Here is a 27,292-nt window from a genome sequence, read left to right on the forward strand (position 1 = left end):
TGTAGTAAAGCCGTTGCAACGTCATGGTCTTTTTTATAGTTTGTGAATAGCCGTCTCGATGTGTTACTCTCCAAGTCGTCTCAGCCAGCCATCCCCGGAGTTACGAATGGCGATAAGCACAAACTTGACGACGAATGTTTGTGGAAACGACTGATTGGAAGCAACAAGGTGAGACACGCGTTGGTCCCGACGAGGAAGCGCTCACGGTGAGGCGTGTCGCGTGCAGTCAATCTGACAGGACGCTGCACGCGTGAAACTCTCGATCCATAAGAAGCCCTCTTTGGGTTAGAACACGGGACGCGCTTCTTCGTGCAGGAGTGCAGTTCGCCGAGAAAGGCCCACCCGTTCCGTGAACCTGATCGGAGCAATTCCCTCGTAGACTCCTTCTCCCTGCCCAAACACACATTCTGGTGGCATTGTATCACGTTCAAGCTGTGGTGTTTGTGCTACGTGAAGGTGTGTCGTGAGCCCTGACAAACCGAATCGAACCGCCTCTTCCGTTCAACACGCGTGAGATTAAGCAGCTTTCCGAGCTGGTGACGCCCGGTTGCCCTACGAATACGATTCCCGACACAACTACGACATTACCTCGACGTTGAGCCTCGCTTCTTCGCACCAAAGGGCCTGCAGGCGGTGGCTTAGTGCACGGCAAGATGAAGGCTGCTCCGCTGCTGGTCACCTGGCACCACGAGAACGCTCCCATATACTCGGCCCACTTCGAGCCCCATGGCAAGGGACGACTGGCGACGGCGGGCGGCGACAACAATGTGCGGGTATGTTGTCGCGAGGCGGGACGAGGTTGTGGCAGCTGCTGACGGACGTGCAACAGCTTTGGAACGTCGAGAGCAACGGCGAGGAGCGCAAGATCACCTATCTCTCCACCCTGGCCAAGCACACGCAGGCCGTGAATGTCGTCAGATGGTGTCCGCGAGGTGTGCCAATCCACACTCCACCCACACAAGCTGTGCTAACACCGCGCAGGTGAGATGCTCGCCAGCGCCGGCGACGACGGCAACGTGCTGCTCTGGGTCCCCGCCGAGAACCACACGGCGCACTCCAACTTCGAGGGCGGCGAGCTCGAGGACAAGGAGACGTGGCGCGTCAAGGCCATGTGTCGCTCCATTGGGTCCGAGATCTACGACCTGGCCTGGTCACCAGATGGCGTCTTCTTCATCACGGGCAGCATGGACAACATCGCCCGCATATACAATGCCCAGACGGGGAGCATCGTGCGCCAGATCGCCGAGCACAACCACTACGTCCAGGGCGTGGCTTGGGACCCCATGAACGAGTACATTGCGACTCAGTCGTCGGATAGATCCGTGCACATCTACACCCTGAAGACAAAGGACGGCCAGTTCTCGCTGGCCCAGCACAGCAAGGTCACCAAGATGGACTTGCCCGCTCGTCGTGTGTCCTCGAACAGCCCTGCGCCCCCTGACTTTGGCGGACGCGCTTCGTTTGTTGCCGACTCTGCAATGGGCATGGGCTCGCCAGTCCCTTCGATGCCTGGCACCCCACAGTCGCTGGCCCTGCCTACCATGCACCCGCCCCCGACATCACACAGCAGACGGTCATCCTTTAGCTCGGCGTCGATGCGTCGCTCAGCCTCTCCCTCTCCGTCCATGCCTCTGCCCGCTGTGATGCCCAACTCACCCAGTATCAGCAGCATCGGCACGTTTGGCGTCCGCAATGCCCCCATATATTTCAACGAGACACTCACATCGTTCTTCAGACGTCTTGCGTTTGCTCCAGACGGAAGTCTGCTCTTCACTCCAGCCGGCCAGTACAAGACACTGAACCCCTCCGTCGGCGAGGCGAAGCCAACCGAAGACATCAGCAACACCGTCTACATCTACACACGAGCTGGGCTGAACAAGCCGCCAGTTGCTTTCCTGCCGGGCCACAAGAAACCATCTGTCGCTGTTCGATGCTCGCCCATCTACTACACGCTCCGCCAGAACGCTCCACCCACAAAACAGATCACCATCGACACGTCGTTTCCAGGGGGCGATGAGCTTCTTTCCCTGCCAGACCCCATCCTGCCTTCGAGGCCACCACCCACATCGCACTCTTCCATGGACCCGCCACCACTGACGAGTGCACCATCTCCCTCGCCCAGCGTATCGGCTCCTTCGCCAATGCATGGTGATGGCGATACACCAGCTCCCACGGGCCCTCCTCCAGGCCCTGCGTCGGCATTCAGTCTTCCTTACCGCATGATCTATGCAGTCGCGACGCAGGATGCTATTCACGTGTATGATACTCAACAACAGAAGCCATTGTGCATTGTGAGCAACTTGCACTTTGCTACATTTACGGACATTACATGGTAAGGAGGACTTGTCTATTGGTATTGGCTGTGCTAACAATCTGCAGGTCGAATGACGGGGCCACGCTGCTGATGACATCCTCAGACGGATTTTGTTCTGCGGTGACGTTTGCATCCGGCGAGCTGGGAGAAAAGTACACAGGCCCATTAGCGATTCACAGCAGACCGCACCACACGCCCGCTGCCATCAACACAACCGCATCGCAATCCTCAAACCACTCCACTCCCGTCCAGACACCCACCACGACAAGCCACTCAGGCTCGACAAACGCCACGGCACAGCCAATGCAAAAACAACCCTCGGCAGGTTTCCCCGCATCGCTGAGCTCCTTCCCCGCCAGGCCCGGTAGTCCAACCAGAAGCAACTCCGTCTCCAGCATCGCCACCGTCTCGTCTTTCGCCCAGGGCGTAAGCGATCAGAGCACCATGAACGCTCCCACACCAGCCATGTCCTCCGTGCCCAGCTTAGCCGCTGCGAACTCGGGACCCGTCCCGATGCGCACACCGCCTCTCACACCCGCTCACAGGCAGAACAACACGACTGGGACGAGCAGCGGAGTGAAGGAAAGCGAGTCTGAACGCGAAGACGCTGCGCCTGGGGCTAAGAAGCGCGATCTTCACCCTGTTCCTGAGGCGGAAGATGGCAGGGAGAATAAGAAGAGGAGGATTGTGCCTACGCGTGTTGTTATGGAGAGCGAGAGTGGGGGTTTGGATGCGCGTGTGGAGGAGGATGCGACGATGGGTTGATTCTTCTGCGTAGTAGGAGGGTTTTACTTTTGAACTTTTTCGTTTTGGGCGGTCACCTTTGGGGTCTTTTCTCAGCACGGCGTTTGGGTGGTGGGGGTTAGCTTGTTGAGGCTTCCCCCGTGGATGGGAGTATGTGTGTATATGCTTTTTTTGCGGGTTCTGGGGTGGGGATGGGATGGAATGGGATGGGAGGGGAGGGGATTGTATGGGAAAGGGGAAAGGGAAAAGGACGGGATAGGTAGCTTTTATGGGGAATAGATGAATGGACATAGCTTAGATGGGGATTCTATGCTGGTGATTGAGTGGTCTGCTTGTGCGTCGGGAGGGGTTAGAGAAGGTGGGTTTTATTTAACAATAAGGCCGGTTTATGTCGAGCTGGAAAGTGCGTAGTTCAGCTACATCCCTCGATGTTGTCTTGGCGATGAACGATGGATTGTTGACGTTCTCTACGCCAGGTTTTTTTTGGGGGAGATCTTCAATCATGTAACTGCAGTCAAAATATAGGGACATGCCCCCATAGTGCTAGGTACTTTGTTGCTCTACCTACCCTCTACGACGATGACATCTGCCGAGACGAATCCGACACCACCCTTGCGCTCCAATCTAGGCAAAAACCCAGTTACCCAGAACCCAGTTCCCGCCTCGGTCCTATCAACCGATCTTTCCACCCTCGCAACAAATCTTACACCTTGATAACGCAGATTACCAACCACCCGCCAAGCCCCTCCGCCGACGCCAATCCCCCTCCCAAGCCACGCCATCACCCCTCCGCCCATACATCCCAGCACCATTCGGCCCTCTACCGCTAGTCTACCCCCAGCGCTCTTGGTACGGGCTGCGCGTCCAATCGCAGGGGAGGTGCGTGAGATGGGGGGTTTGGGTCGTGTGTGGTTCGGCGGTATGGCGGGGGGGGGATTGGATTGCCTTGTTGGGTATTAGGTGGGTTGGGATGGGATGGGGCCGGGGGTATATAAGGTGCGGTGTTTTGGGTTCGCTGTTTGTGGATTGACGAGTTGGTAGTGTGGGATTACTTTTGTTTGTTTGGTGATTGTTAGATATTGGATAAGTGTGTGATTCGCAAGCAGCGATTATCTAAGTGTTGAGAGAAGAACGAGAAAATGGACGGTATACTAGGACCGCGCGAGCGCATGGCGAAAGAGCACGGAACGGACGTCGAGCACGAAGCTGGCAGTATGCACGCCGCCAGCATAGAGAAAGGCGATATCTTGTCGTTGGAACACACAGATCCAGTTCTAAACGCAAAGATGCACCTCGTCAACAACGTCTGTCCCCCCAAAACCCATCCCCTCCCCTCCACCACAGCATAGCTAACAAACACCAACCCAGGCCATCGACGAAATCGGCTTCACACGCCACCAATGGAAACTCTTCATCCTAAACGGCTTCGGCTACGCCGTCGACTCTCTAATCCTGCTCATCCAATCCGTCATAAACCGGCAAGCCCAGCTCGAATTCAGACCCTCGTACAACAACGGGCTCGTCATCGCCGCATACGTCGGCATGCTAGCCGGCGCGCTGTTCTGGGGCCTGGGCGCGGATATCATCGGCCGCAAGATTGCGTTTAATTGGAGTCTGCTGATCTGCAGCGTGTTTGCGATTGTGGCTGGGGCGAGCCCGCGGTGGGAGGTTTTGGGGCTGTTTGTGTGTTTGAGTGCGTTTGGGGCCGGGGGGAATCTGGTGCTGGATACGGCGGTTTTTTTGGAGTATTTGCCGAGTGGGAGGCAGTGGATGTTGACGCTTATGGCGGCTTGGTGGGGTATGTTTGCGTCTTCCTTCTTTTTCGAGGTTTGGGGTTGGGAAGGGGGGGGGATGTGCATTGGTGGATGGATGGATGAATTGCTGACGTGACTTCAGGAATCGGTCAACTCATCGCTGGCTTCTTCGCCTGGGCTTTCCTCCCAAACTTCAGCTGCGATGATCCGCTTCTGTCCCCCGACGCGGGGCCTTGTACGCGCGCCAACAACCAAGGATGGCGCTACTTGTGGTACGCGTCAGGCGCGCTCGTCTTCGTAATGAGCATCGCGCGCATCACTGTAATCCGGCTGAAAGAAACGCCCAAGTTCCTCGTCGGCGAGGGCCGAGACGCAGAGTGCGTCGAGACACTGCAAACCATCGCCGCGAAATACAACCGCCCCTGTTCCCTCACCCTCGAACAGCTCACCGCGTGCGGCACCCTGCACCGCACGCAGCACACGGGACTCGCGCGCTTCGGCATCGGCGACATAACCATGCATCTCAAGGGGCTATTCAGCACGCGGAAGATTGGGCTCAGCACGAGTTTGATCTGGCTGTCCTGGACGCTAATCGGACTCGCCTACCCCCTGTACAACGTGTTCCTGCCCGCATACCTGGCAACCCGCGGCGCCGAGTTCGGCGACAGCAGCGCGTACACGACGTGGCGCAACTACACGCTGGTAAACTTCAGCGGGATCTGGGGCCCCGTGCTGGCGGGCTTCATGTGCCACACTGTGCTGGGGCGCAAGTATACGATGGTGATTGGGGCGCTGGTTACGATGGCGTTCTTCTTCGCGTTCACGCATGTGCGCACTGCGGATCAGAATATCGCGTTTAATTGCGTGATTAACTTCTGCTTGAATGTGTATTATGGCACGCTGTATGCGTATACGCCTGAGGTGCTGCCGAGTGCGCATCGGGGGACGGGGAATGGTGTGGCGATTGGGTGGAATCGCGTTATGGGGATACTGAGCGCTGTTATTGCGGATGTGGCGGATGTGAGTACTCTCTTTTTCGCTGTGTGTGTGTGTGTGTCTTTTTGTGTGTACTGACTTTGGCTAGACATCCACGCCCGTCCCGATCTACATCTGCGCGGCACTCTACGTGGTCATGGCGGCCATTGCGGCGATTTTCCCCTTCGAGCCGTATGGAAAGCGAAGCTCTTGAGACATGGTTTCTGCTTGGTGGAAGAATTAGATTCTGGGTGTTGGTGACATTGTGGAAGGCGAAGAAGTTTTAATGATCTGCGTTACTTGTTATTATTACCCTGTTCGTTGCGTGAATAAACTAGATGGATAGCAGCAGATATCCATATATGCGTGAGGTTGACGGGCCAACAAATGATCATACAGGCGTGTAATTGTACAATATTCTACAGAAGCCATGCAATTGTCTTCGTAACGTGATACACATACAACACACATGACGTGCCACTCATCTATATCTTTTAGCTTGAGAACTTCTATCGTCATGAACGCTCAACGTCAACTTTACTCCCACCGAGTCTCCTTCTTGAGCGGCTTGTCCCAGTCCTTGACGTGATCATTGATGACCTTTGCCGCCTGGTCAGCCGTGAAATTCCGCCCAATCGCCTCGACGAAATCGCCCTCTGGGTCTGTGGAGATTGTTAGTTTATAGTGTCAAGAACCATCTTCAAGCCAAACTCACCCATCAGGTAAAAGTAGATACTGTGATCAACGAGATAATCCTGACCCTCCTTGACCGTTTGCGGCGTGCTAAAGTAGACGCGGTACTTCTTGCACACATCCTTGATCTTGTCATACTCGCCCGTCAAGCCAATGAACTGCGGATGAAACTCCTTCAAGTACTCCTTCAAGACGGCGGGGTTGTCGCGCGCGGGATCGCACGTGATCATGATAGGGAGTAGGATGTTGCCCGATGCAGCGACGACTTTGTCGTACATAAGGGCCATTTTGTCGAGCTCGTCGGGACATATATCTGGGCAATGCGAGAAGCCGAAGTAGACCTAAATTCCAGTCAGCGTTCATTCACCAACTCCCTGCTTCTTCCATCCATCCATCCATTCAATCATGCGTCCCCACCAACACGACATGAACATACCAAAGCGTACTTCCCCTCCATATCCGCGCTCCCAAACGGCCGTCCATCCTGATCCACAAGCTCAAACGGCCCGCCAACCTTGGGCTTCCCAATCCCCTTCGTCTGCTCCGCAATGCGCTTCCTCGCCATACGCTCCTTCTCGTACGTGAAATACGCATACAGCCCCCCACCCGCGGCAATGAAGAAGATAGCAGCCGTGAGATTGAATGGCCCGCCACGATTGCGCGCACGGATTTGGTCGATGGTCTTGAGCTTCGGTCGGGGGGTTGTGTGGGAGAAGGCGCGGGTTTGGGACGCTGGCGGTGGTGGGCGGGCGGCACGAAGGCATGGTTGCGATGGGTGGGGGGCGACGCGGGTGGGGATCGAGCGTAGGGCGCGGGCTGCCCGGATGGCGTGTCTACATGGTGTGGACATGGTGAGTGCGGGGTTGGACGGCGGGTGGGCGTGTTTGGCGATGTGGTGGTGTTCGGGGACTTTTTTGGAGGTGCTTGAGCACGGGCCAGCGTCGGATGATGCGGTTGACGTCTTGATGTGTTGGGGGTGATGAATTCTTGACTCTCGCTTTTATTTTTGGATATTGATTTTAGGATAGAATCATATTGCAATTGTCGTTCAGACTGACTTCAAGAGCGTAACCTAGATGCCATCAGGCAAACATATTCGAGCAGGTCAAATCGTCTTGTAAGCCCATAAAAAAGTCTAATCCAAGCATCAATTCTCGATTATTAGTAAACGACAGCTGCTCAAAATCCACAGCTATTTAATCAACCTGCTATTGCAATATCTTCACCGAGCAGACAATTTCTCTGATTACTGTCAACTCTCTCACGCACGACATCGATATTTTATCTTACTGACGTTCCATCCCATCGCTCCTCTGCCTTGAGCAGCGTTCCATACATCGATTTTGTATTTCATTTCTTCTTCCCAGATTTGTACTTCAGCATGAAAGTAAGTTCTTCCGTACATGCATCTCGTCACTGTTCGATATGCGCCTCGACCTGCTCAATCCCAAGTCTTAGTATCTCACGCTCTTACATTTTCACGCTCCACTCTTCAATTAATTCGAATTAGAACTGGTTTACTACCTATATTCCCCAACTTCTCGCGTTTCGTCCTTACATGTGTGGGATACCAAAGAGTAACCCCCTCTTTAAGCGCGACAAGCGTAAATGTTCGCGGGAGTCAGACATGAAATGTATACATTAAAATCTAATCTAATCGCTAAGTCACAAAAACGCATCAATAAGAACCACCTCTACCTACAACAGGGCTACCTCAACCCGCAGCGAACTTACTCTTCCCCCTCAGTGTCTCACCAAACTTCCACAGCATAAACGGCGCAGGCACACCCAACGCCAACGCAATAAAGCCCAGCAGACTATTCCCCCACCCATACCCCAACGCATCAAACAGATACGTCGCAAAAAGCGGGAACCCGAACCCAGCCAACGACCTCAACACCGTCGCCGCCGCAATAGCACTAGCCGCATACCGCGTATACGAGTCAACAAGGTAAGTTTGTATACACTGAAACCCGATGATAACACCGCCGCAGAAAAGCGCAGCGCCGATATTAGGCATAATCCAATGCAGCTTAGCCTGCGCACTCCATCCGTACCAGAACAAGCCGGTGGGGACGAGCAGCGACGCGGGGATCATGATGGGGACGCGGAACTCTGGTTTGCCGACGCCGTTGTTGCGCTTCTTGAGGCGGCGGTAGAGCATGTCGTTGAGTGGGGCGGTGATCTGCGTTCCCAGGAAGAAGCCTAGGCCCATGGAGATGAAGTTCAGTGATCCGATGCCGACGCTCTCGCCGTACTGGTTCTCCCAGAGCCCGGGGAAGGTCGATAGCATGAGGTACATCAAGCCGTACAGGTAGGCCATGTAGGCTGCCAGGACCTGGACGATGGGCTGCGTGAAGAGGAGTTTGAAGGGGCGCTGCATGGCGATTTGGATGGTTTTGAGGAGGGTGCGGTCCGGGCTGTCGAATTCTGTGTGTAGTTCCGTGTTGCCGGTTTCTTTGCGTAGTTTGTCGCGTTTCCATGCGAGGAGCTTGGGGGCGTAGGTCTCTTGGAGGAAGAAGACGCCGAAGCATTGCACCATGGCTGTGAAGATGGTGGTGGAGTAGAAACACCACCGCCATGTTGTGTTCTCGCTGATGAAACCGCCAGCAATGGGTCCGATGGCTGGGCCAAGTAGTGGTGCGAGACTGTATATTGAAATTGCTTTTCCACGCTGCTCAGCATGGAAACAATCGCTAAGTACGCCCTGGTATTCAATGTTAGGGATACCTTGAGAAGCAAGAGGGTAGGAAGACACTTACACCACCAATAGCCAACGGCGCACTCCCACCCAAACCACTCAGAAATCGGAAAGCCATCAGCTGTCCCTTGTTCTGCGCGAACCCACACCCCAGGTTCCACGCTAAATAGAACAGATTCGACAGCTGCAGCACAAGCACACGCCCATAGACCTCTGACAGTGGCCCCAGGAACAACGGTCCGATCGCGTAAGCCAACACAAAGATGGACAGAGTCAGTTGCGCCTCGACTTCCTGTGTTATATGGAAATCTGCGCTAATAGACCGCAAAGCCGGAGAAATCATCGACGACGAGATGGGCGAGACGAGCGTAAAGCATGACACAATCAGCGTGGCCGCCCACTTCCTCTTCATACTCCAGTTCTTTGGATTCGCCGGGTCATCGGGAGAGTCCCATGATATCTATCTCTTGTCAGCAAACTTCCTTCATCAATCAAACATGTACTCTTTGCATACCAGGTTTGGATCCTTGACAGACTTCGCGCTCTTCTTTCTCTCCAACTTCGGCCCCGCTTCCACATCATGTTCATACGGAATCCCACCCCGGATCTCTTCATATGTCGTCTCCTCCCCATGTGTCGCCTCTTCCGTCTTCTCGTCTACGTCATCATCGCTCGTCTCGCTCTCCACTCCGCGTCGCTCAGTCTCAGTCTTGTGCAGCGACCGTGCATCGGTGTCGATATGCACGCCCTCCCCACCCTCGTGATGGTACACTGAGTGATCGTCCGGGAACTGATTCGACAGCAGGCGATGCATTGGCGGAGTAGACGGTCTACTTCTCGGGCGAGAACGGGAGCGTGCTCTCGATAGCGGGCGTCGGGCGTCGGATTGTGTGCGTTGGTTCTCCATGGCTCATGTATGTGTGTTCGAGTATCAAGGACGTGTCGTGCGTATAGTAGATGTCACGTTTGGCGTGTGACGATGCCGTATAATTCGATCCGGCGAAATAACTAGGTGCCCTCTTACTCAGTCCGAACGAACCTTTTCGAATTCAAAGCCAACTTTCACCAACAGGGCACCCGCTACCCTAAATACCCACAATCCACTTTATTTCGCCCCAACGGCGCGCTGCAAGTCTCGCCTCTACACACCGGCCCGGCTTTAGTACACCGTTTCAACGACGCAAAGTCCGTGTCGCGCGCCCCACAACGGATAAACACCGACGTTTGCATCGCAATCGGTCGGGACGTCGGCAGGGAGTAAGACCCGATCTGCTGGACATGCACTCGATGCGGTGTGATTTGCTGGACCTTTGGAGAACGGCGAGAAGTTAGCGTTGGGGAGGTTTTATTCCGATGGTATCCAGGTGAGGTTGCGTCATGTGTGTGGTTTTGCTTTTTATTTCCGGGATGCCCGGATGCTTGTTCGCGATAAGCTTGTTGTTGGTGTGAAAGGCTGGGCTGGGCATGCACCTTGCTGACAGAACTTAACCGTACACCCGACCACGAAAGTGAAGGACAACACAAACAACGAACTGTTAAGAGAAACTAGTTACTAAACATATCGGTATGATTTGGTAACTCATAGGAGCGAGATCTTTAGGACAGAAAGCCCTTTGTCGTTCAACATGCACGAAATCTCAACATCTTGTCCATTGCTGCTCACTTACTATCTGGAGTCCGTACAATTTCTGGGGTGTGGGGATTGTGCTGATTGAAGAACATGACTCCGTTCGTCTGTGCTGGTTTCACTTCGTACCCTCGCTTGAAGTACAAGCCTTTCCCCACGTCCCATGTCAATCTCCAACTCGATCATGGAGACGATTTCGACCACTCCGTCAGCGTCCTGATAGGCATGTACTCGAAGTGGAAACTATATCAAGCTGACTGTGTAATGCTACTCGTGCCTAATCTACTGCAAGTCTACATCACTATCCACTAGTACCATTGCTATCCTTACTACTCCCCCAGCCAGCCGAGAAAGGTTTATATACTCCGCATCAGCATCACCATCAGCACTTAGTATAACTCCACGTCAACCAGTAGGAAGTTCACACATACCGCCGGAAACCAAGCAGGACATCGATGAACGACATTCAGAGTATCGCAGGACGATGTCGTAATAGACACAAGATGACTGGTGAAAATCGAGGTCCATAGATAGGTAATCGACGATCAACAACCCCTCCGTGCTATCAACGTAAAGGTAGAAGCGGAGTAAACAGTCCCAACAGCCGTACGCCGTGATCCATCCTCTCTCCCAATCAATCAACCAGATATAAAAGTAAGAAGTACGCACTCTGCATTCCCGTAGCTCCTACAAGCCGCAGAACCATATTTATACAATTTACAGAAGAGTATGCTGGGTGGTATATACTGCTAAAAGTCTAAGATTAGTGTAGGAGTCTTGTGCTTAGACGTACTTGTCAAGCCGTTGCGAGATTCCACTACACGCGCCGTAATTCCTAGTATTTCGAGCAACCAAGAGCCGTGACATTCAAGCCAGGTAAGAAGCGGAGGGAAAAGTGCTGACAGACATACGGCATGATGCATCCTCGACAAGGTGGGAAGTTCGCCGTCAAACAAGTCCAAGCCCACACCTCTCTCAATATCAAACATCAAAGCAAACACCACGAGAATCAAGAACACCACAACCTGAAAGCATAAGAATAATTACTAAACCGCCCCTCTAATACACATTCGCCTTCCCCTTCCCCTCCAAATGCGGATTAGGATACGGATACGGATACGCATCCTCCTCCTCCGCGACAGGACTAACAGGATGCACCATGACACTCCCCTGCCCGTGCCCATACCACCCGCCAGCGCCCTGCACGCCCAGCCCGCCGGGCCCCATATCCCCAGGCGCGGCCTCGCCCCCAGTGCTATGATACGTCCCGCCCTCGAGCTCGTTGAACGCACGTGTGCGGGGCGTCATGGGCGTCTTGAAGCCCGGTGTGCGCGGCAATTGTTGTAGCTCCCACATGTGCTGCCATTGTTGCTCTGCGGTCATTTCGTTGTCGTACGGCGAGGCGGACCATTTTTCCTTCTCGGCTGCTTTTTCGGCGCGGGCGGCTGCTGCGGCGGAGCGTTGGGAGGCGGTGGGGTAGAGGGAGTAGAAGGAGAGGAGGAGGAAGAGGGTGTATATTGCGCTGGTGATTGTTAGCTTGTTGCTTGGGGTTTAGGGGATGGAGATGGGGATGGGGACGTACAGCATGATGATGCTTACTGCGAATGAGCTCTTGGCTTGCATGCAGTACTTTCGTATTGTGCCGTCGTCGACGATGTCGCAGTTCTTTGTGATGTACCATGGTGCGCCGTGGTTGGCGCGCGAGGGATCGATGGTGTCGGGCGCTGTCTGGATGTGGATTCCGTATGCCCATAGTGTGACGAGGGCGATGTGTAGCATGACGGAGAGGATGGGGTAGAAGACCTTGAGCAGCGCGAACGTGACTTTGACCAGCCAGAAGAACAAGCATACCACGCCGATTACAAGGTGGTATTGTGTGTTGCTAGGGCAGCATTAGTTTTGATTATTCCATGTTCAACGGTGTCACGACTTGGGGTTCCTCGACCGCGAATAGAAGTCAAACTCACAAATTACTCCACACCAGCGGGATCGATACAGGTCGATAGTTCGCATACGCATACACTATCGTATCAGGGTCGCTATTATACCCCATCTTCCCGCCCTCCTTCCAGAGAATCGTACGGTACAAATTCGGACTCGCGATACCGAATAGCGCCAAGTTTGCAACCGTAAAGGGAAGCTCGAAAGCGATGAGGAACCACACCATGCGTGGGAGCCGCCATTGTCGCGGAATGTAGATGCCCATGGTTGAAGAGATACGCGGACGAGCGTGTCGTCGAGATAGTCGAGATGACGCGGTGCGATGCGATCAGCTGCGCTGAGCTGAGGTGAGAATGTCGAGATAATCAAGGCTTACGACCCGTCGTCGTCGGCTCGTCGTTCAGTCGTCAGGGAAGTGGTTCAGTCACACATCAACCCACCAGACGCAAACCGGGGGCATCCCTCGCTCTTATTGAGCCGTCCATATCTGCGCGTGAGGGGGCGAGAGAGCGTCTGCAGGCGCTGAGTGGGCACATGCATCACCGCACTTGTAGAATGTGACTACCAATCAAAGCTGCAGCGCGGGCCGGGCCCTGAGTGAAGCTGGGAACTGAGTGTGCCTGGAATGGTGCCTAATACTGCCGTTTTAGGAAATACACTGGAAGGCTGAGCTAAGGGTGGGGCGCAGATTAGCCGTGCATGCTGAGGTGCGAGTCGCGTGGAGGTGGGGAGATGCAAAGGTCATGTTGGCGCTTAGAGGGTTTGTCGGTTGGTGGTGTTCATGCAGTGTCTGCAGTAGGAGGGACAGGGAGGATGTCAAGTGTTGGAGGACTGGGAAATGTGGGGTTCTTGATCGACGCGTGTCGGAGTTTGTATATTTTGCGGTCTTTATGGGCGCGTAATGTAGAGTTATAGTGTGAGCATCAGGATTCAATAGCGCTTAGTGAGATGCAATCGAATTGTGATAGCGTGATAAAAGATGCAACCGATGATGGTTACTGATCAAGTGTAAAAGCGCAAGGTAAACTGCGTTCTTTGGTGATTATGAAGATAGCAAAATAAACTAACAGGTTGTACAAAAACTGTGTGCTAGACGTAGACTGCTATAAATCTAGGCACACGACTTGTATATCAATCTTAGATGTAGTTGTTAAGGTGTTGGTAGATTTCGATGTAGATAGTTTCTGGCATTTTGATTGTCCGACAGAGCGTGAGATAGTTGTTTGGAAGCACGTGTTAGCAGTAGAATTCTGTGCTTGAATCCTGAATGATGTTGATGCATATGATGTCTATCTGAGCATATCCAATACCTATAGTAGAGGTCCCGGAGATTAGCACGCCAGTACAACGTTCGATCTAAGCCAACACAAGTGCCCATCTAAACACACGATTACCACCACTTCTCACACAGCACCCTCTCAGGAACAACATGTTCCTGCTCCTTCAAATACTTCACAATCTCATCCGTCATATCCGGCGGCCCACAGACGTAAAAACACGTACTCTTCGCCTCCTCCTTGGTCCCCACCGCACTGCTCAGCGCAATCTCATCGATGCGATGCGTCCATGCAACCACGGGTACCTCAGTATCGACATCGAGATTCGGCAGCGTGAGCGACATGAGCGGTTGTATGGGCTCGGTGTTATGTCTGTTCATAAGTGACCCGTCCCATGTGCCCGTAAAGTAGAGCTCGAGGCGGTCCTTTGTTGTCTCGGAGCGCGGTATGCGGAAGAGGTCCAGGAGTTGGGTGAGGTAGAGGACTTGCGTGGGGACAGTTTCGCGCGAGGGCACCTTTGTAGAGTAGAGGAGGCGGACTTGGAGGGAGGGGTAGTTTTGGTTGATGTAGGCGAGCATGGACATCATGGGGCTTGGGGGGGTTGTCAGCTGGTGTATACGTGTCGCGCTGGTTGTGGGACGACTCACTTGATGCCCACACCGCCTGCGATGAAGATGGCGCGCTTGATCTTGCTCAGGTCCAGCCCGGGTGGTGGCCAGACGAAGCTTCCGCCTACGCGCACGTTGACCTCTTGTCCCTGCACCTCCTCTTCCGGCCCCCATAGCCATTCCGCAGGTGGGTTGTTGGGGCTCTTCTGCACCGCCAGCTCGAAAAAGGGCGCGTGGTCGCGGTTCGACTGTGACAGGGCATCTCGTGGCGAGCTCGTGATGGTGAAGCCGCCCGCTTTCTCAACGCCAGGCACAAAGACGTCGAGCCATTGGCCGGGATGGAACTTGGCCTATCCATCAGCGCATGTCGCGAGCGGAGCTGGGGAAGGAGCCGGCAGCAGGCATACGTTGAAGCCGTTCTTGTCTTTGAGCGCGAACCTGAATGTCTTGATGCGGTTGTTGACTTCTGTTATGGTGTCGACGGTCGCGGCATGGAGGTCTTTTTCGCGCGGTTCAGTTGCGGTGCGTTCTTGGTGGCTTAAGATGGCTTTGGCGGACCGCGTCTGGGGCATGCTGCTTAGCGGCGCTCTGCGGACAAATGGGTATCTGGCGGGAAAAGTGTGGCGAAGAAGATGACGGGCGGATACGCGCATGGCAAGGCTCTTACAGTCAAGAAAAGCTATGCAAGTGGGCACAGTGGGGTATAGAGGGGCGTGCGGTTCCTTTGCGTGTCATGCATGTGAGGATCATCGGGACGTTTAAACTACGCCGAGCTAGTACGAGCCGCGGTTGATCGTGAATTGAAACCGTCCTTCATTCTCTGCATTCATTCGTTCTGAATATTCCTATATTCTCTGCTCTAACACGTCAAAATGTCTACTGAAGAAGGCTGGCACACGGTCGAGGATGGACAGAAGCTGTACACCAAGACGTGGAAGGTAAACGCGACACAATCTATGTATCATGCCACATGAAACTATACTTATCCTATCGACAGACGAACGGACCGGCCGTAGCTCGAGTAGCATTTATCCATGGATTTTCAGACGTAAGTTCATCTCGCTTTGGTTTTGGCAGGACTAGATACTAACATCGTCGTAACAGCATAGTAAGCGTTCATGAGTATCACACCACTCGAACGAGGTTCTAATATATGACAGTCGGCACTTATGGCGAGTTTTTCCCAACGTTAGCTTCTAGAGGAATCGAGGTTTACGGCTTCGATCAGAGGTGAGTAGAAATCCAATCTCACCCCGTAGACGTATACCGCATAGCTAACCGAGCACAGAGGATGGGGACGTTCAGTCACGAAGCCATCTGAGCGAGGTCATACAGGCCCCACGACGCGGGTTCTTGACGACATGACCTCCTTCCTGAAGACGCTGATCCCAAGTCCTGTCCCTCTATTTCTGATGGGACATTCCATGGGCGGAGGCGAAACTGTCTGTTACGCCGCCCAGGGACCAGCAGAGATCCGCAAGCACATTCGAGGCTACTTGCTTGAATCTCCCTTCATCGATTTCACCGAAGCGGGGAGGCCTTCCTTCGTTACAGCCTACGTGGGCCGCCTCGTCGGATACCTTTTGCCGCAGAGGCAGCTCACCAATAGGATCGATCCCAACCAAATCTCGCGTGATCCGGTCGCTAACCAACGATGCGCGGAAGACGAGCTATGCCATGGCACGGGGACATTGGAAGGACTGTCGGGGCTGATGGATCGAACCGCAGATTTGGCTGCTGGCAACATCGTGATTCCCGATGATGCTGGCGAGGGCGGAGTGACGAGGCTCTGGTTTGGTCACGGGACTAAGGACTTGCTGACCGACTATGCAGCGACCAAGCGGTTCGTCGAGGCGCTGCAGGTCAAGGACTTGGAGTTCAAGACATACGACGGGTGGTTCCATCAGTTGCACAGCGAGCCAGACGGCGACAAAGAGATCTTCTTCGACGATGTTGGAAAGTGGATATTGGCCCGGTCAACGGATCCTGTCCAGGAAGGTGCCAAGCCGAAGCTCTGATAGCAGGTACAAGCCTTCTTGGGAAGTAAACAAGCAAATAGATGAGCAACGTAATGCTCGTATACTTGGGACTGCTCGAGGGCCCTTTTTTAGCCGGGACGCGCGTGCACACATAGTGTGATGAGGCTTTGCTGGTGATGAAACGTATTGCTCAAGGCGTATCCAAACCTTACTCGAGTCGTGACGCGGCATGCGTTCTTGATCGAGTGGACGTGTATTCGTGTGCTCGTGTTGAAGAAGGGGAATAGCACGAATGGGTAGAGATGGACTCGTCTAGCCCCACCTGCTTAGCGGAACAAGCAGCGAGGTGACGCGGATACCGCGTGCAGTCACAGTCGGAATCTCAAAAGCAGACGTGGAGCTGGTATGCAGCACCAAAGTCAATTTGCACCCGCCGAGCCCCATGTTACGCCCCCGCAGAGATGGCACGTTGTCTGTCGTTGGCCAGCTACAACGCGTGTGCATGCCCTCCCCGTGTCCTCCAGCCTACTCAGCCCTGCACAAGTTTTCAACGGCCGCCTCAGCACGACCCTACCCCGACCAGGCGACGAGGCGCGGGTCTAGACAGTTACGCGTCCTCTTCACGTCGACGACTACAAAAGCCACGCGCCTGCCACGAGCAGCACCCCTTTCTCTCAACTGGGCCTCTACTGTGCACTGCATCCGCCACACTTCCCCTTCCACCATGACGACGACGACCACCCAGACGCAGACGCGCAGCCACGCCGGCCACTCGCACGGCCACCACCACCACAGCCACGACAACACCTTCCTGCTCTCCAAGAACAAAAAAGACGCCGGCGTGCGCATCACGCGGATCGGCCTGTATGTCAACCTGGGCATGGCGGTGAGCAAGGGGTTCGGGGGTTACGTCTTCAACAGCTCGGGTGAGTCGAGTCGCGCCCTCAGGGATGGACACCAGCTCACACACGCACAGCACTCACGGCCGACGCCATCCACAGCCTCAGCGACCTGGTTAGCGATGTCATGACGCTTGCGACGGTCGGGTGGTCGCTCAAGCCAGCATCCAGTCGCTTCCCCAGCGGCTACGGCAAGGTCGAGAGTCTAGGCTCGCTGGGTGTCAGTGGGATACTCCTGATTGGGGGCTTCATGATGGGCTGGTCGTCTCTGATCGCCTTGTTGCAGCAGTTCTTCCCCGAGGCCACCGAAATCGCATCGAGCTGGGGGCTACTGCCACACAGTCACGGACACAGCCACGGCGCTGACGACCTGGGTCCGAACATCAACGCTGCGTGGCTGGCGGCAGGGTCCATATTGGTCAAAGAGTGGCTGTATCGAGCGAGTAGGTGCAACCAATGCTGCTCTGAAGAGTCTACGCTAACTGCTGTCTAGCCCTGAAGGTCGCCATCGAGCGCAAATCGACTGTCCTCGCATCCAACGCCTACCACCACCGCGTCGACTCTCTGACCGCCTTCGTCGCCCTCCTCCTCATCGCCGGATCCAACGTGCTGAACAATGCTTCTTGGCTAGACCCTGTCGGCGGACTGGTCATCTCCCTCATGGTAGTGCAGGCCGGCTGGGGCAACACAAAATCCGCCCTCCTGGAACTAGCAGATGTCGGCGTGGAAGACGAGATGAAGGATAACGTCCGGAAAGCGGCGACCGAGGCCGTTGCCAACATCACCACCGCATCCGAACAGGTGAATGTGCGCCACGTTCAGGGTGTCAAGGCTGGACAAAACTTCCTCATGGACGTGGAGCTCGGCGTGCCAGGCTCATGGACAGTCGAGCAGACGCGCGGTGTGGAAGATCTAGTGCGAGAACGCGTCGGCGCCAAAGTACGTGGCGTGAAGAAGGTTCGCGTGCGATTCGTGACAAACTCTGCCGAGATGCCCGACTTCATGGACGAGTTCATCAGCGGCGACACGACTGCTATGTCAACTTCAGAGTCGGAGGACGAGCATGACCACGATCATGACCACGAGCACAAGCACAGTCAGAGCACAAATGGCGACGTGAGGAAGAGGTTATAGATTTGTAGGACACGATATACACAAGAGGGTTGGGTTGGCGCTCTGGAGTTGGAGAAGGAAATTCCCAGACAGTTGGTCTTGCTGTCACTTGCGTAACGATCTGAGCAAATACCATTTATCACTTTCGAACCTCATTTTCTTCCCCTTTCTGATGACATACCTGTTGCTCACCTCGGCAGACATTACAGCGAGGGCCGTATACCTTGGGCGGGGCTTGATCGTATTGAACCCTGGCAGTCGGGTACTGATCCAACTACGGACTCGCGTGATGCAGGGGCGAGCCGTGAATAGGTAAGTGCGCCCCAATTCTCCGACTTGAAGAACACGAGACGGTGTTTAGGCTGTATTTATCCATGTCTTGTGCCTTGTCCGATCCTCTCAGCTTCCTCCTGAGACCACCATCCTCATCTCGCGATTATGGCTGAACAATTCCTAGGCTTCGACCTGAGCACACAGCAACTCAAGGGTGAGGGCTACCCCGCCATAGCTACCCCACCAATTCATCCCCATCACATTACTGACGCGGTCGCGTCGCAGGCATCATCGTCGGCTCAGACCTGAAACTCATCCACGAAGCAAAAGTTGACTTCGACGCCGACTTTTCCAGATATGGCATCGAGAAGGGTGTGCTCACGAACCCTGCCGAGGGCGAGGTGTTCGCGCCCGTTGCTTTGTTTCTGGAAGCTATCGACCTCGTCTTGCAGCGGTTGAAGGATCAGGGTGCCGATTTCTCAAAAGTGCAAGGCATTTCCGGCGCGGGGATGCAGCATGGCACCGTGTTCTGGAGTCAAGATGCGGAGAAATTGCTGGGAGGGTTGGACGGTGGGAAGACGCTGCTGGAACAACTAGAGGGCGCATTTAGTCATCCGTTCAGCCCCAATTGGCAGGATGCGAGCACGCAGAAGCAGTGTGAGGCTTTCGACGCTGCGTTGGGAGATGCGAGGAAACTGGCTGAGGCTACGGGGAGCAAGGCCCATCATGTTCATCTCTCACATCTACCTTTCGGAGGCTGACTTGTACTGACATCGTGACAGCGCTTCAGTGGCCCTCAAATCCTCCGCTTTCACAACAAGCACCCTGATGTGTATAAAGCAACTTCTCGCATCTCTCTCGTGTCGTCCTTCCTCGCGTCCATTTTCCTGGGCAAAGTGGCTCCCATGGACATTTCAGATGTTTGTGGTGCCAATTTGTGGGATATCGAAAATGGCTGCTGGCAAGAGGACCTTCTCGCACTCGCCGCGGGAGGGAGCGAGGGCGTCCAAGATTTGACGTCGAAGCTGGGCGATGTTCCCCAGGACGGCGGTGCCAGCTTCGGCATTATCTCAACCTACTTCAGCAAGCGCTACGGCTTCCCTTCGTCGACTGAAATCATCGCCTTCACAGGAGACAACCCTTCCACTATGCTCGCTCTCCCGCTTCGCTCTTCAGACGCCATGGTGTCGCTGGGTACATCAACGACGTTCCTCATGTCAACCTCGCAGTACAAACCTGATCCCGCCTACCATTTCATGAACCACCCCACGACAGCAGGTCTCTACATGTTCATGCTCTGCTACAAAAACGGCGGTCTAGCACGCGAACACATCCGCGACGCAATCAACAAATCCACCACCTCCTCAGACGCCAAATCCTGGGAATCTTTCAACGACCTCGCAACCAGCACCCCCGTCCTCGGCCAAGACGCTCCCTCCGACCCCACGCGTCTCGCCCTGTACTTCCCGCGCCCAGAAATCGTTCCCAGCGTCAAAGCAGGAACATGGCGCTTCCTCTACGACACCAAAACTCACACCCTCTCCGACGCGAAACCAGACGACAAAACCTGGCCCCTCACAGCAGACGCAAGAGCAATCCTCGAATCCCAATTCCTCTCCCTCCGCCTGCGCTCCCAGTCCCTCGTCGAACCGCAAGGCGACCTCCCTGCGCAGCCGCGCCGCATCTACCTCGTCGGCGGCGGCGCCGTGAACCCCGCTATTGCCGAGCTCGCGGGCCAGGTCCTCGGCGGCAGCGACGGCGTGTACAAGCTGGAGATTGGCGGGAATGCGTGTGCACTTGGAGCGGCGTATAAGGCGGCGTGGGGTGTGCAAAGACGGAGCGGCGAAGGGTTTGAGGATTTCCTCGAGGAAAGGTGGAATGAGGAGGGGTTTGTGCAGAGGATTTGTGAGGGGTATCGTAAGGGCGTTTGGGAGAAGTATGGGGATGCGTTGGAGGGGTTTGCGCTCGTGGAGGGCAGGGCTGTGCGGGAGAAGGGCGAGGGGGTTGAGGGGAAGGAGGAGAGGAGGTGAGATGGAATATATGAGATTGTATGAGGGATGTGATGGGGAAGGAAATGGTGGGCGTGTTTGAGTTACTTTGTTGTTGGAAGAAATACGAGTACTTTTCCAAAACACAAAAGAACTTATCTTAAACTCCTACAAAAATTAAATTTGCTGTCGTACTGAAACTCGGATTCATGAGTGCTTCGTGGTAACGGCTTCAATAAATCGCAAGTCAAATTGCAGAAGAAGAATGGAGTTTACCCTTGCCATCGTTACGTCATTCAACAGAGCTCATGAAAGCTGTCCGCATATATACTCAACTACACGTACACCCACATATCCAAGAATTGAACATGGAGCTCGACCCAGCCGTAGCCACCCTCCTCAACCTAGAAGGCGAGAATGCCACTGTCTCCTCCGCCGGCGGAGGCGGCTGCAGTTCTGCATCGACCTTCAAGATAACATGTAAAAGCCGCGACACCAACAGCGAGAAGGCATTCTTCATGAAGACAGGGCAAGGCAAAGCCGCAGAGACTATGTTTGAAGGTACGCCGCCACAATTTCAACCAGCAAAAAACACCGTGTTGATATATAAACTGATAGCCCAAAAACAAAAGGCGAACACGCATCCCTAACCGCCCTCCACAACACCGTGCCCTCGCTCTGCCCAAAATCCTACGGCCACGGCCGCTTCGAAAACAACCCACAGACCTCCTTCCTAGTAACGCAATTCCTACACCGCGGATCCCACTCCCCATCGTCCAAAGCCCCCTCCCTAGCAGCCAAACTCGCAAAACTGCACACCACCCCCGCCCCAATCCCAGACGGACACGACAAACCCATGTTCGGCTTCCCCGTCCCAACATGTTGCGGCGACACCCCGCAGGACAACACCTACAAATCCACCTGGGCAGCCTTCTTCTCAGAAAACCGGCTACGCTTCATCCTACAGCGCGCCGAAGCAGCACACGGAACAGACGCCGAACTGCACGACCTGGTCGAAAAAACAGCCTCCACCGTCGTCCCGCGCTTACTATCCGACAACCACGTGAACAACGGGCACGGCATCACACCCGTCGTCGTGCACGGCGACCTGTGGAGCGGGAATGCGAGTGTCGGCGTGCTTGGCGAGGCGTCCAACGAGGCGGAAGATGTGGTGTTTGATGCGTCGGCGTGTTATGCGCATGGGGAGTTTGAGCTGGGGATTATGGGCATGTTTGGCGGGTTTGGGGGGGCGTTTTGGGAGGAGTATCATGCGTTGAGTGGGAGGATGGAACCGCGGGGGGAGTATGGGGATAGGGTTAGGCTTTATGAGGTTTATCATCAGTTGAATCATTATGCTATGTTTGGTGGGGGGTATCGAGGGGGGGCCGTGGGGATTATGAGGGCGTTGGTGGGGAGGTATGCGGTGTAGGAGTGTTTTTGGGGGATGGGACGGTGGTGGACATGGGGGAGTGTGCTTATTCGAGCGGTGGGAAAATAGGGGGTATCCATTACTTAATGTCGTGACGTTGCTTAATGTTGAAACAGCCTGGCACGTGGAACTCGGAAGAAAGAAGATCTGGGCTCGCAAGATCGTAAAGATATTCTTATATCTGGGACATATTAGACAGACGAGACATTTATGAAGTGTGACTAATTGCCATATATCAACGTTACCTATTTGCACTACATGCTTGTTGAGAACGAAAGAATATCCACGTATAAGGTTAATGCTAGGTAGTTTTTGAGAGTTATTATCGATCATATTCGTATCCTTGTAGCACTGTTCTTGATTTGTGTTATCGGTAAAATTCACTGGCACGCGTATGTGTAGTTGAATGTTGCGATTAACAACAATTGCTCAGTTTGGTAATATGTGTTACTGGATCAAGTTAAAAGAACTTAGGCTCATGACTCCGATGCGTCTATTAGCTTCAAAACAGCGATGAATTTGTTAGAAATTGATTCTAGCAACAGTATAGGAGACGTGCATGGAGAACCACAAAGAGGGCTTCGTACATCGGTGGGTCGGGGATCATGTCTGTTCCGCGTTCCTACCCCAGCTTCCCCGCAATCACCTACGGAACAAGTCATACCCAGAACAACCCGCAACACAGCGTATTCGATTTACCGGCCCAGGATGGAGATTCTAGCGATGCAGAGAGTGGTTGCTAGCAATTCTAGACTCTAAAACTGGCCAGCTCAAGGCAACGCGTCGCAAGCCGCGGCCGCGAGCACTACATGTAGCAAAGCGTTCCTCGTACTTGCAGTGCTTTTTCTTCTCATAATACGATTCTCCATATCAACACCCCTCGCTTGTTTAGTCTCATCATGTCGCATAAGCTGGATATCGTGATTGTTGGCGCAGGACTGTCGGGTCTTGCTGCTTCCATTCAATGTGCGCTTTCTGGACATTCGGTCACGGTGCTGGAAGGCGCGAAGGCACTCGCTGAAGTAAACCTACTTTCAACCGATGTGGAAAGCAATCATCTAACATCTACTAGGTCGGCGCTGGCCTTCAACTCACCCCCAATGCCACGCGACTCCTCCAGGAATGGGGCGTATACAGTGTCGTCCAGGATTCAGTCTGCGAACCCAAAACTGTCACAGTATACAACTACAAGGGCGAGGTTCTCGCACACGAGGACAACTTCGACGCCAATATTCGCCGCAAATACAACGCGCCGTTCTCGGACTGTCATCGCGTGGATCTTCAACAGGCGCTGGTCAAGCGGGCACAAGACCTGGGTGCCACAGTTGTACTGAGTGCAAAGGTGACAAGTATCGATTTCGGGTCCGCGACAGGAGACAGAGCTAAAGTCGTAGCTGGAGGAGATAAAGTTTACGAAGCAGACTTGGTCGTCGGAGCCGATGGCTTGTGGTCAACATGTCGGTCGACATTCCTTGGGCGGAAAGACCCACCGCTACCTACAGGTGATCTTGCATACAGGATTGTAATGAATGTCGATCAGATCAAGGATGAGAAGCTTCGGGATATGGTTCAGAAACCAGCTTGCCGATTCTGGGCCGGCCCAGATGCTCACGTGGTTGCATACAGTATGCGCGGGGGGAACACATACAACATCGTCCTGCTAGTACCTGATGATCTCGAAGAGGGAGTGGCGCGGACATCGGGAGACATTGATGAGATGAAGAAGTTGTTTGAAGGATGGGATCCAGTGTATGTGCCTATCCCCACTGGTTTCACAAGTAATATAGCACGGCATGAGCTCACATGTAGTAGGCTGACTCAGTTCCTCGGATGTGTCGATAAGGTTGACAAGTGGAAACTCATGCACCGGGAGGAACTCCCGTCGTGGATCAATCCTCAGAATAACCTCGCTCTGATCGGCGACTCGTGCCATCCCATGCTGCCCTACCTCGCCCAGGGCGCAAACTCGTCCATTGAGGACGGTGCCGTCCTCGGCCTGTTGCTGTCGCCGCAAAACTTCACAGCAAAATCGCAACTCCCCGACACCTTGCAGCTCTTTCAGAAACTGCGCAAGGAAAGGGGTGAGGGCATCGTGCGTGAGACGTTCAAGCAGAGGAAGGACTTCCACATGCGCAACGGCCCGGAACAAGAGGAGCGCGATCGCAGGATGCAGAGCATGCTAGGCGCAGAGCTCCAGGGCCCATTTCCTAGTCGCTGGACTTGTCCTGAAGTCCAGCCCTGGCTGTATGGGTACGATGCATTCAAGGAAGTCGAGGCGGCGGTTGCGGCAAGGACATGACGTCGTAGGTGAAGCCGAGGCAGTCGAGTTAATAGAACAGGGAAGCAATGGCGAAGGGTATTTATGACTCAAACAACATCCGGAGTGCTTTTTGTTGTCATGATTGATCGATTGATGTGATAGAGTTTGATGCTCGTTGCGCCAGTGGTCGTGAAACGAGCTACAGGCCGCAAAGCCGAGGTCGTTGCAGCGTCTGCATGGATCCTCGTTCCGGCCGTTCTCCGCATGTACAGTTGGTGGCCCCTGCAATATCTTAGTTTTGCGGGATGCGGAAGTAGATCTTGTCTAAGAACAGCACTATCTTTGATACTTCTTGCGAACGACCTATGATGGTGTATGCATTACACAGAACATAGACTAATCTGTTACATGCTAATCAATGGCGGATGACCTTACAATACTAATTACCGCAAGACATGTTGCCTGAACAATCAACACATGTACCTGTAACAGCAATTCATAGAAGGACATGGCGAGTCGTGCATCTGAGGCTGTGGCGGCGAAAGGTGGATCCTTAGTGGACCCTGCACATTGATCAGCCCCATGCCGAGCGAAAAAGCACTACACCCACGACACTGCAGCGGAGATTCTTGGCGACAGACCTCTCATCAAAGGCGACACCACCATAGCCAGAACAAGTAACACCGTCATGTTTCGAAATCCACCAGGCCTGGCCCTAAGTCGCCCTACCAGCAGCCACACAAACCATATCTGGGAATAACATGAATCAGCAACACCAGCAGTAGGTATGGTCAGGTATAAGTATACCCTCAATCACCGCCAGAAGTAAAAGCATCCAATTCAGCATCTCATCCATTCACTCCCGCCTTCCATCGTCGGCTTCCCTTCACTTTCGAATACTTTCTCTCGTTGTGCTGTGCACTTCCATTCGCTTTCTTCTTTCGACAAACAACTCAAACAATCAACATCTACTTTTTTATCATCTTCATCTACCTCGACCTACATTTCGATATATCCAAGATGAAGTACTCTTACGCAGCCTCCCAACTCATTGCCCTGGTCGGCATGACCAATGCTCTCCCCCACCCGCAGTTCAGCTTGCCCTCGGGCTCAGGCTCGAGCTTGGGATCGGGCCTGGGATCGGGCCTGGGATCGGGTCTGGGCAGTCTTCCCAGCGGTCTTCCTACCGGCGGCCTAGGAGGTCTGTCTAGTGGTGGTCTCTCCAGTGGTGGTCTCTCCAGTGGCGGTCTTGGAGGCAGTCTCCCCAGCGGTCTCCCTAGTCTCCCTAGCGGCGGTCTCTCCAGCGGCGGTCTCTCCAGCGGCGGTCTCTCCAGCGGCGGCCTCTCCAGCGGCGGTCTCTCCAGTGGCGGTCTCGGAAGTCTGCCCAGCGGTCTTTCCAGCGGCGGTCTTGGAGGCAGCCTTCCCAGTGGCGGTCTTCCCAGCGGTCTCCCGAGTTTCCCTAGCAGTGGTCTCGGAAGCGGTCTTTCTGGCCGCCAACTGGGAGGCAGCTTTCCAAGTGGCGGCCTTGGAGGTCTCTCTAGCGGCGGTCTCTCTAGCGGTGGTCTCGGAGGCCTGGGTTCTCTACCCAGCGGTACCACTGGAAGTGGTCTAGGAGGGGGTCTTGGTGCCCTTCCCAGCGGCCTTGGAGGTGGCCTTGGTTCCCTTCCCAGCAGCGGCCTCGGAAGCGGTCTCGGAAGCGGTCTCGGAAGCGGTCTCGGATCTCTGCCCAGCGGCGGCCTCGGAGGTGGCCTTGGATCTTTGCCCACTGGTGGTCTCGGAGGCGGTCTCGGATCTCTACCCACCGGTACCACTGGAGGCGGCCTTGGTGGTGGTCTCGGTTCCCTTCCCAGTGGACTTGGAGGCGGCCTCGGTTCCCTACCCAGCGGTATTGGAGGCGGACTCGGTTCTCTACCCGCCGGTGGCCTTGGAGGATCAGCATCCACCCTCGTACAGGTCACTGCGACACCAACCGCCGCCGCCGGCACTGTCCCAGCAGCGACTGCTACAGCCGCAGCCGGTACAGTCGGCAGCAACTGCACTCCCCAGGCTTCCTCAGGGGGTCTAGGCAGCACAGAGAACGGCATCACAGACAAGAACTGCTGCACAGACATGACCGTTATCTTCGCTCGCGGTACTGGAGAGATGGGTAACGTTGGAAGTGTTGCCGGACCGCCCATGTTCAAGGTCTTGAGAGAGAAGCTGGGCGCTACCCGAGTCACCGTTCAAGGTGTCGAGTACCCTGCTGACGCTGGCGTAAGTTCCTTACCACTCTCCACTGATGAAGATTTGTGATCACTAACAATATCTCAGGGCAACGCATCCATGGGTGGCACAGGTGGCACAGTCATGGCCCAGCTTGTTGCGACTGCGCTCTCTCAGTGCCCTAGCACCAAGATCATCCTCTCGGGCTACAGCCAGGGTGGCATGGTCGTTCACAACGCCTTCAGCAAGGGAGTCAAGGGTGCTCAGGTCGCTGGTGCGGTTGTCTTCGGTGACCCATTCAAGACCCAGGCTATGGGAGATCTCCCAGCCAGCCAGGTGCAGGAGTTCTGCGGAACAAGCGACTTTGTCTGCGGCGGTGGAGGCCAGGGCGGTGCTACTGGAAGCCACATCAGCTACGGCAGCTCCGCTACCGCCGCTGCTGACTTCGCGATCAAGGTTGCCGGTCTTTCTGCTTAAGCAAATGCTGCGACATGAGAACTAGATATGGATATGAT

General features: G+C 54.6%; 12 protein-coding genes across 12 annotated transcripts; 8 read left to right on the forward strand and 4 right to left on the reverse strand.

Annotated features, from left to right (window-relative positions):
- The first annotated feature begins 349 nt into the window (after positions 1-349).
- On the forward strand, positions 350-3,243 carry P153DRAFT_364316 (WD40 repeat-like protein). Its single transcript, XM_033667570.1, has 4 exons — positions 350-773; positions 830-932; positions 982-2,332; positions 2,380-3,243. The coding sequence occupies exons 1-4, from the start codon at positions 654-656 to the stop codon at positions 3,077-3,079; spliced, it is 2,274 nt and encodes a 757-aa protein (XP_033526216.1). The 5' UTR covers positions 350-653; the 3' UTR covers positions 3,080-3,243.
- Positions 3,244-4,044: 801 nt separating this feature from the next.
- P153DRAFT_429088 (membrane transporter) lies at positions 4,045-6,001 on the forward strand (the record flags this gene model as incomplete). Its single annotated transcript, XM_033672751.1, has 4 exons — positions 4,045-4,362; positions 4,427-4,856; positions 4,955-5,832; positions 5,897-6,001. Exons 1-4 carry the CDS (start codon positions 4,198-4,200, stop codon positions 5,999-6,001), a joined length of 1,578 nt encoding a protein of 525 aa, XP_033526217.1. The 5' UTR covers positions 4,045-4,197.
- Positions 6,002-6,140: 139 nt separating this feature from the next.
- P153DRAFT_364318 (SCO1 protein) lies at positions 6,141-7,348 on the reverse strand. The gene is made up of 3 exons (XM_033667571.1): positions 6,917-7,348; positions 6,503-6,821; positions 6,141-6,449 (listed from the first exon to the last, which is right to left on the reverse strand). Exons 1-3 carry the CDS (start codon positions 7,328-7,330, stop codon positions 6,325-6,327), a joined length of 858 nt encoding a protein of 285 aa, XP_033526218.1. The 5' UTR covers positions 7,331-7,348; the 3' UTR covers positions 6,141-6,324.
- Positions 7,349-8,194: 846 nt separating this feature from the next.
- On the reverse strand, positions 8,195-9,995 carry P153DRAFT_285671 (MFS general substrate transporter; the record flags this gene model as incomplete). The annotated part of the gene is made up of 3 exons (XM_033663413.1): positions 8,195-9,187; positions 9,243-9,641; positions 9,696-9,995. The coding sequence occupies 3 exons, from the start codon at positions 9,993-9,995 to the stop codon at positions 8,195-8,197; spliced, it is 1,692 nt and encodes a 563-aa protein (XP_033526219.1).
- A 1,872-nt stretch (positions 9,996-11,867) lies between these two features.
- On the reverse strand, positions 11,868-13,014 carry P153DRAFT_284863 (uncharacterized protein; the record flags this gene model as incomplete). The annotated part of the gene is made up of 3 exons (XM_033663350.1): positions 11,868-12,330; positions 12,391-12,690; positions 12,776-13,014. 3 exons carry the CDS (start codon positions 13,012-13,014, stop codon positions 11,868-11,870), a joined length of 1,002 nt encoding a protein of 333 aa, XP_033526220.1.
- Positions 13,015-14,139: 1,125 nt separating this feature from the next.
- Positions 14,140-15,206, reverse strand: P153DRAFT_285181 (uncharacterized protein; the record flags this gene model as incomplete). Its single annotated transcript, XM_033663381.1, has 3 exons — positions 14,140-14,617; positions 14,674-14,978; positions 15,042-15,206. The coding sequence occupies 3 exons, from the start codon at positions 15,204-15,206 to the stop codon at positions 14,140-14,142; spliced, it is 948 nt and encodes a 315-aa protein (XP_033526221.1).
- A 300-nt stretch (positions 15,207-15,506) lies between these two features.
- On the forward strand, positions 15,507-16,652 carry P153DRAFT_382728 (alpha/beta-hydrolase; the record flags this gene model as incomplete). The annotated part of the gene is made up of 5 exons (XM_033670175.1): positions 15,507-15,572; positions 15,632-15,682; positions 15,739-15,748; positions 15,795-15,864; positions 15,923-16,652. 5 exons carry the CDS (start codon positions 15,507-15,509, stop codon positions 16,650-16,652), a joined length of 927 nt encoding a protein of 308 aa, XP_033526222.1.
- Positions 16,653-17,337: 685 nt separating this feature from the next.
- Positions 17,338-18,646, forward strand: P153DRAFT_373704 (uncharacterized protein; the record flags this gene model as incomplete). The annotated part of the gene is made up of 3 exons (XM_033669472.1): positions 17,338-17,543; positions 17,615-17,955; positions 18,006-18,646. 3 exons carry the CDS (start codon positions 17,338-17,340, stop codon positions 18,644-18,646), a joined length of 1,188 nt encoding a protein of 395 aa, XP_033526223.1.
- Positions 18,647-19,063: 417 nt separating this feature from the next.
- Positions 19,064-20,928, forward strand: P153DRAFT_354531 (xylulose kinase; the record flags this gene model as incomplete). The annotated part of the gene is made up of 3 exons (XM_033666511.1): positions 19,064-19,112; positions 19,184-19,626; positions 19,681-20,928. The coding sequence occupies 3 exons, from the start codon at positions 19,064-19,066 to the stop codon at positions 20,926-20,928; spliced, it is 1,740 nt and encodes a 579-aa protein (XP_033526224.1).
- Positions 20,929-21,254: 326 nt separating this feature from the next.
- Positions 21,255-22,315, forward strand: P153DRAFT_394033 (Ketosamine-3-kinase; the record flags this gene model as incomplete). Its single annotated transcript, XM_033671286.1, has 2 exons — positions 21,255-21,447; positions 21,519-22,315. 2 exons carry the CDS (start codon positions 21,255-21,257, stop codon positions 22,313-22,315), a joined length of 990 nt encoding a protein of 329 aa, XP_033526225.1.
- Positions 22,316-22,982: 667 nt separating this feature from the next.
- On the forward strand, positions 22,983-24,750 carry P153DRAFT_310127 (salicylate hydroxylase-like protein). The gene is made up of 3 exons (XM_033664761.1): positions 22,983-23,337; positions 23,388-24,064; positions 24,128-24,750. The coding sequence occupies exons 1-3, from the start codon at positions 23,215-23,217 to the stop codon at positions 24,612-24,614; spliced, it is 1,287 nt and encodes a 428-aa protein (XP_033526226.1). The 5' UTR covers positions 22,983-23,214; the 3' UTR covers positions 24,615-24,750.
- Positions 24,751-26,453: 1,703 nt separating this feature from the next.
- On the forward strand, positions 26,454-27,254 carry P153DRAFT_334059 (carbohydrate esterase family 5 protein; the record flags this gene model as incomplete). Its single annotated transcript, XM_033665590.1, has 2 exons — positions 26,454-26,828; positions 26,886-27,254. The coding sequence occupies exons 1-2, from the start codon at positions 26,685-26,687 to the stop codon at positions 27,252-27,254; spliced, it is 513 nt and encodes a 170-aa protein (XP_033526227.1). The 5' UTR covers positions 26,454-26,684.
- Between the last annotated feature and the right edge of the window lie 38 nt (positions 27,255-27,292).

The sequence above is a fragment of the Dothidotthia symphoricarpi genome (genome assembly GCF_010015815.1).
Source record: "Dothidotthia symphoricarpi CBS 119687 unplaced genomic scaffold P153scaffold_5, whole genome shotgun sequence".
NCBI lineage: Eukaryota > Fungi > Ascomycota > Dothideomycetes > Pleosporales > Dothidotthiaceae > Dothidotthia > Dothidotthia symphoricarpi.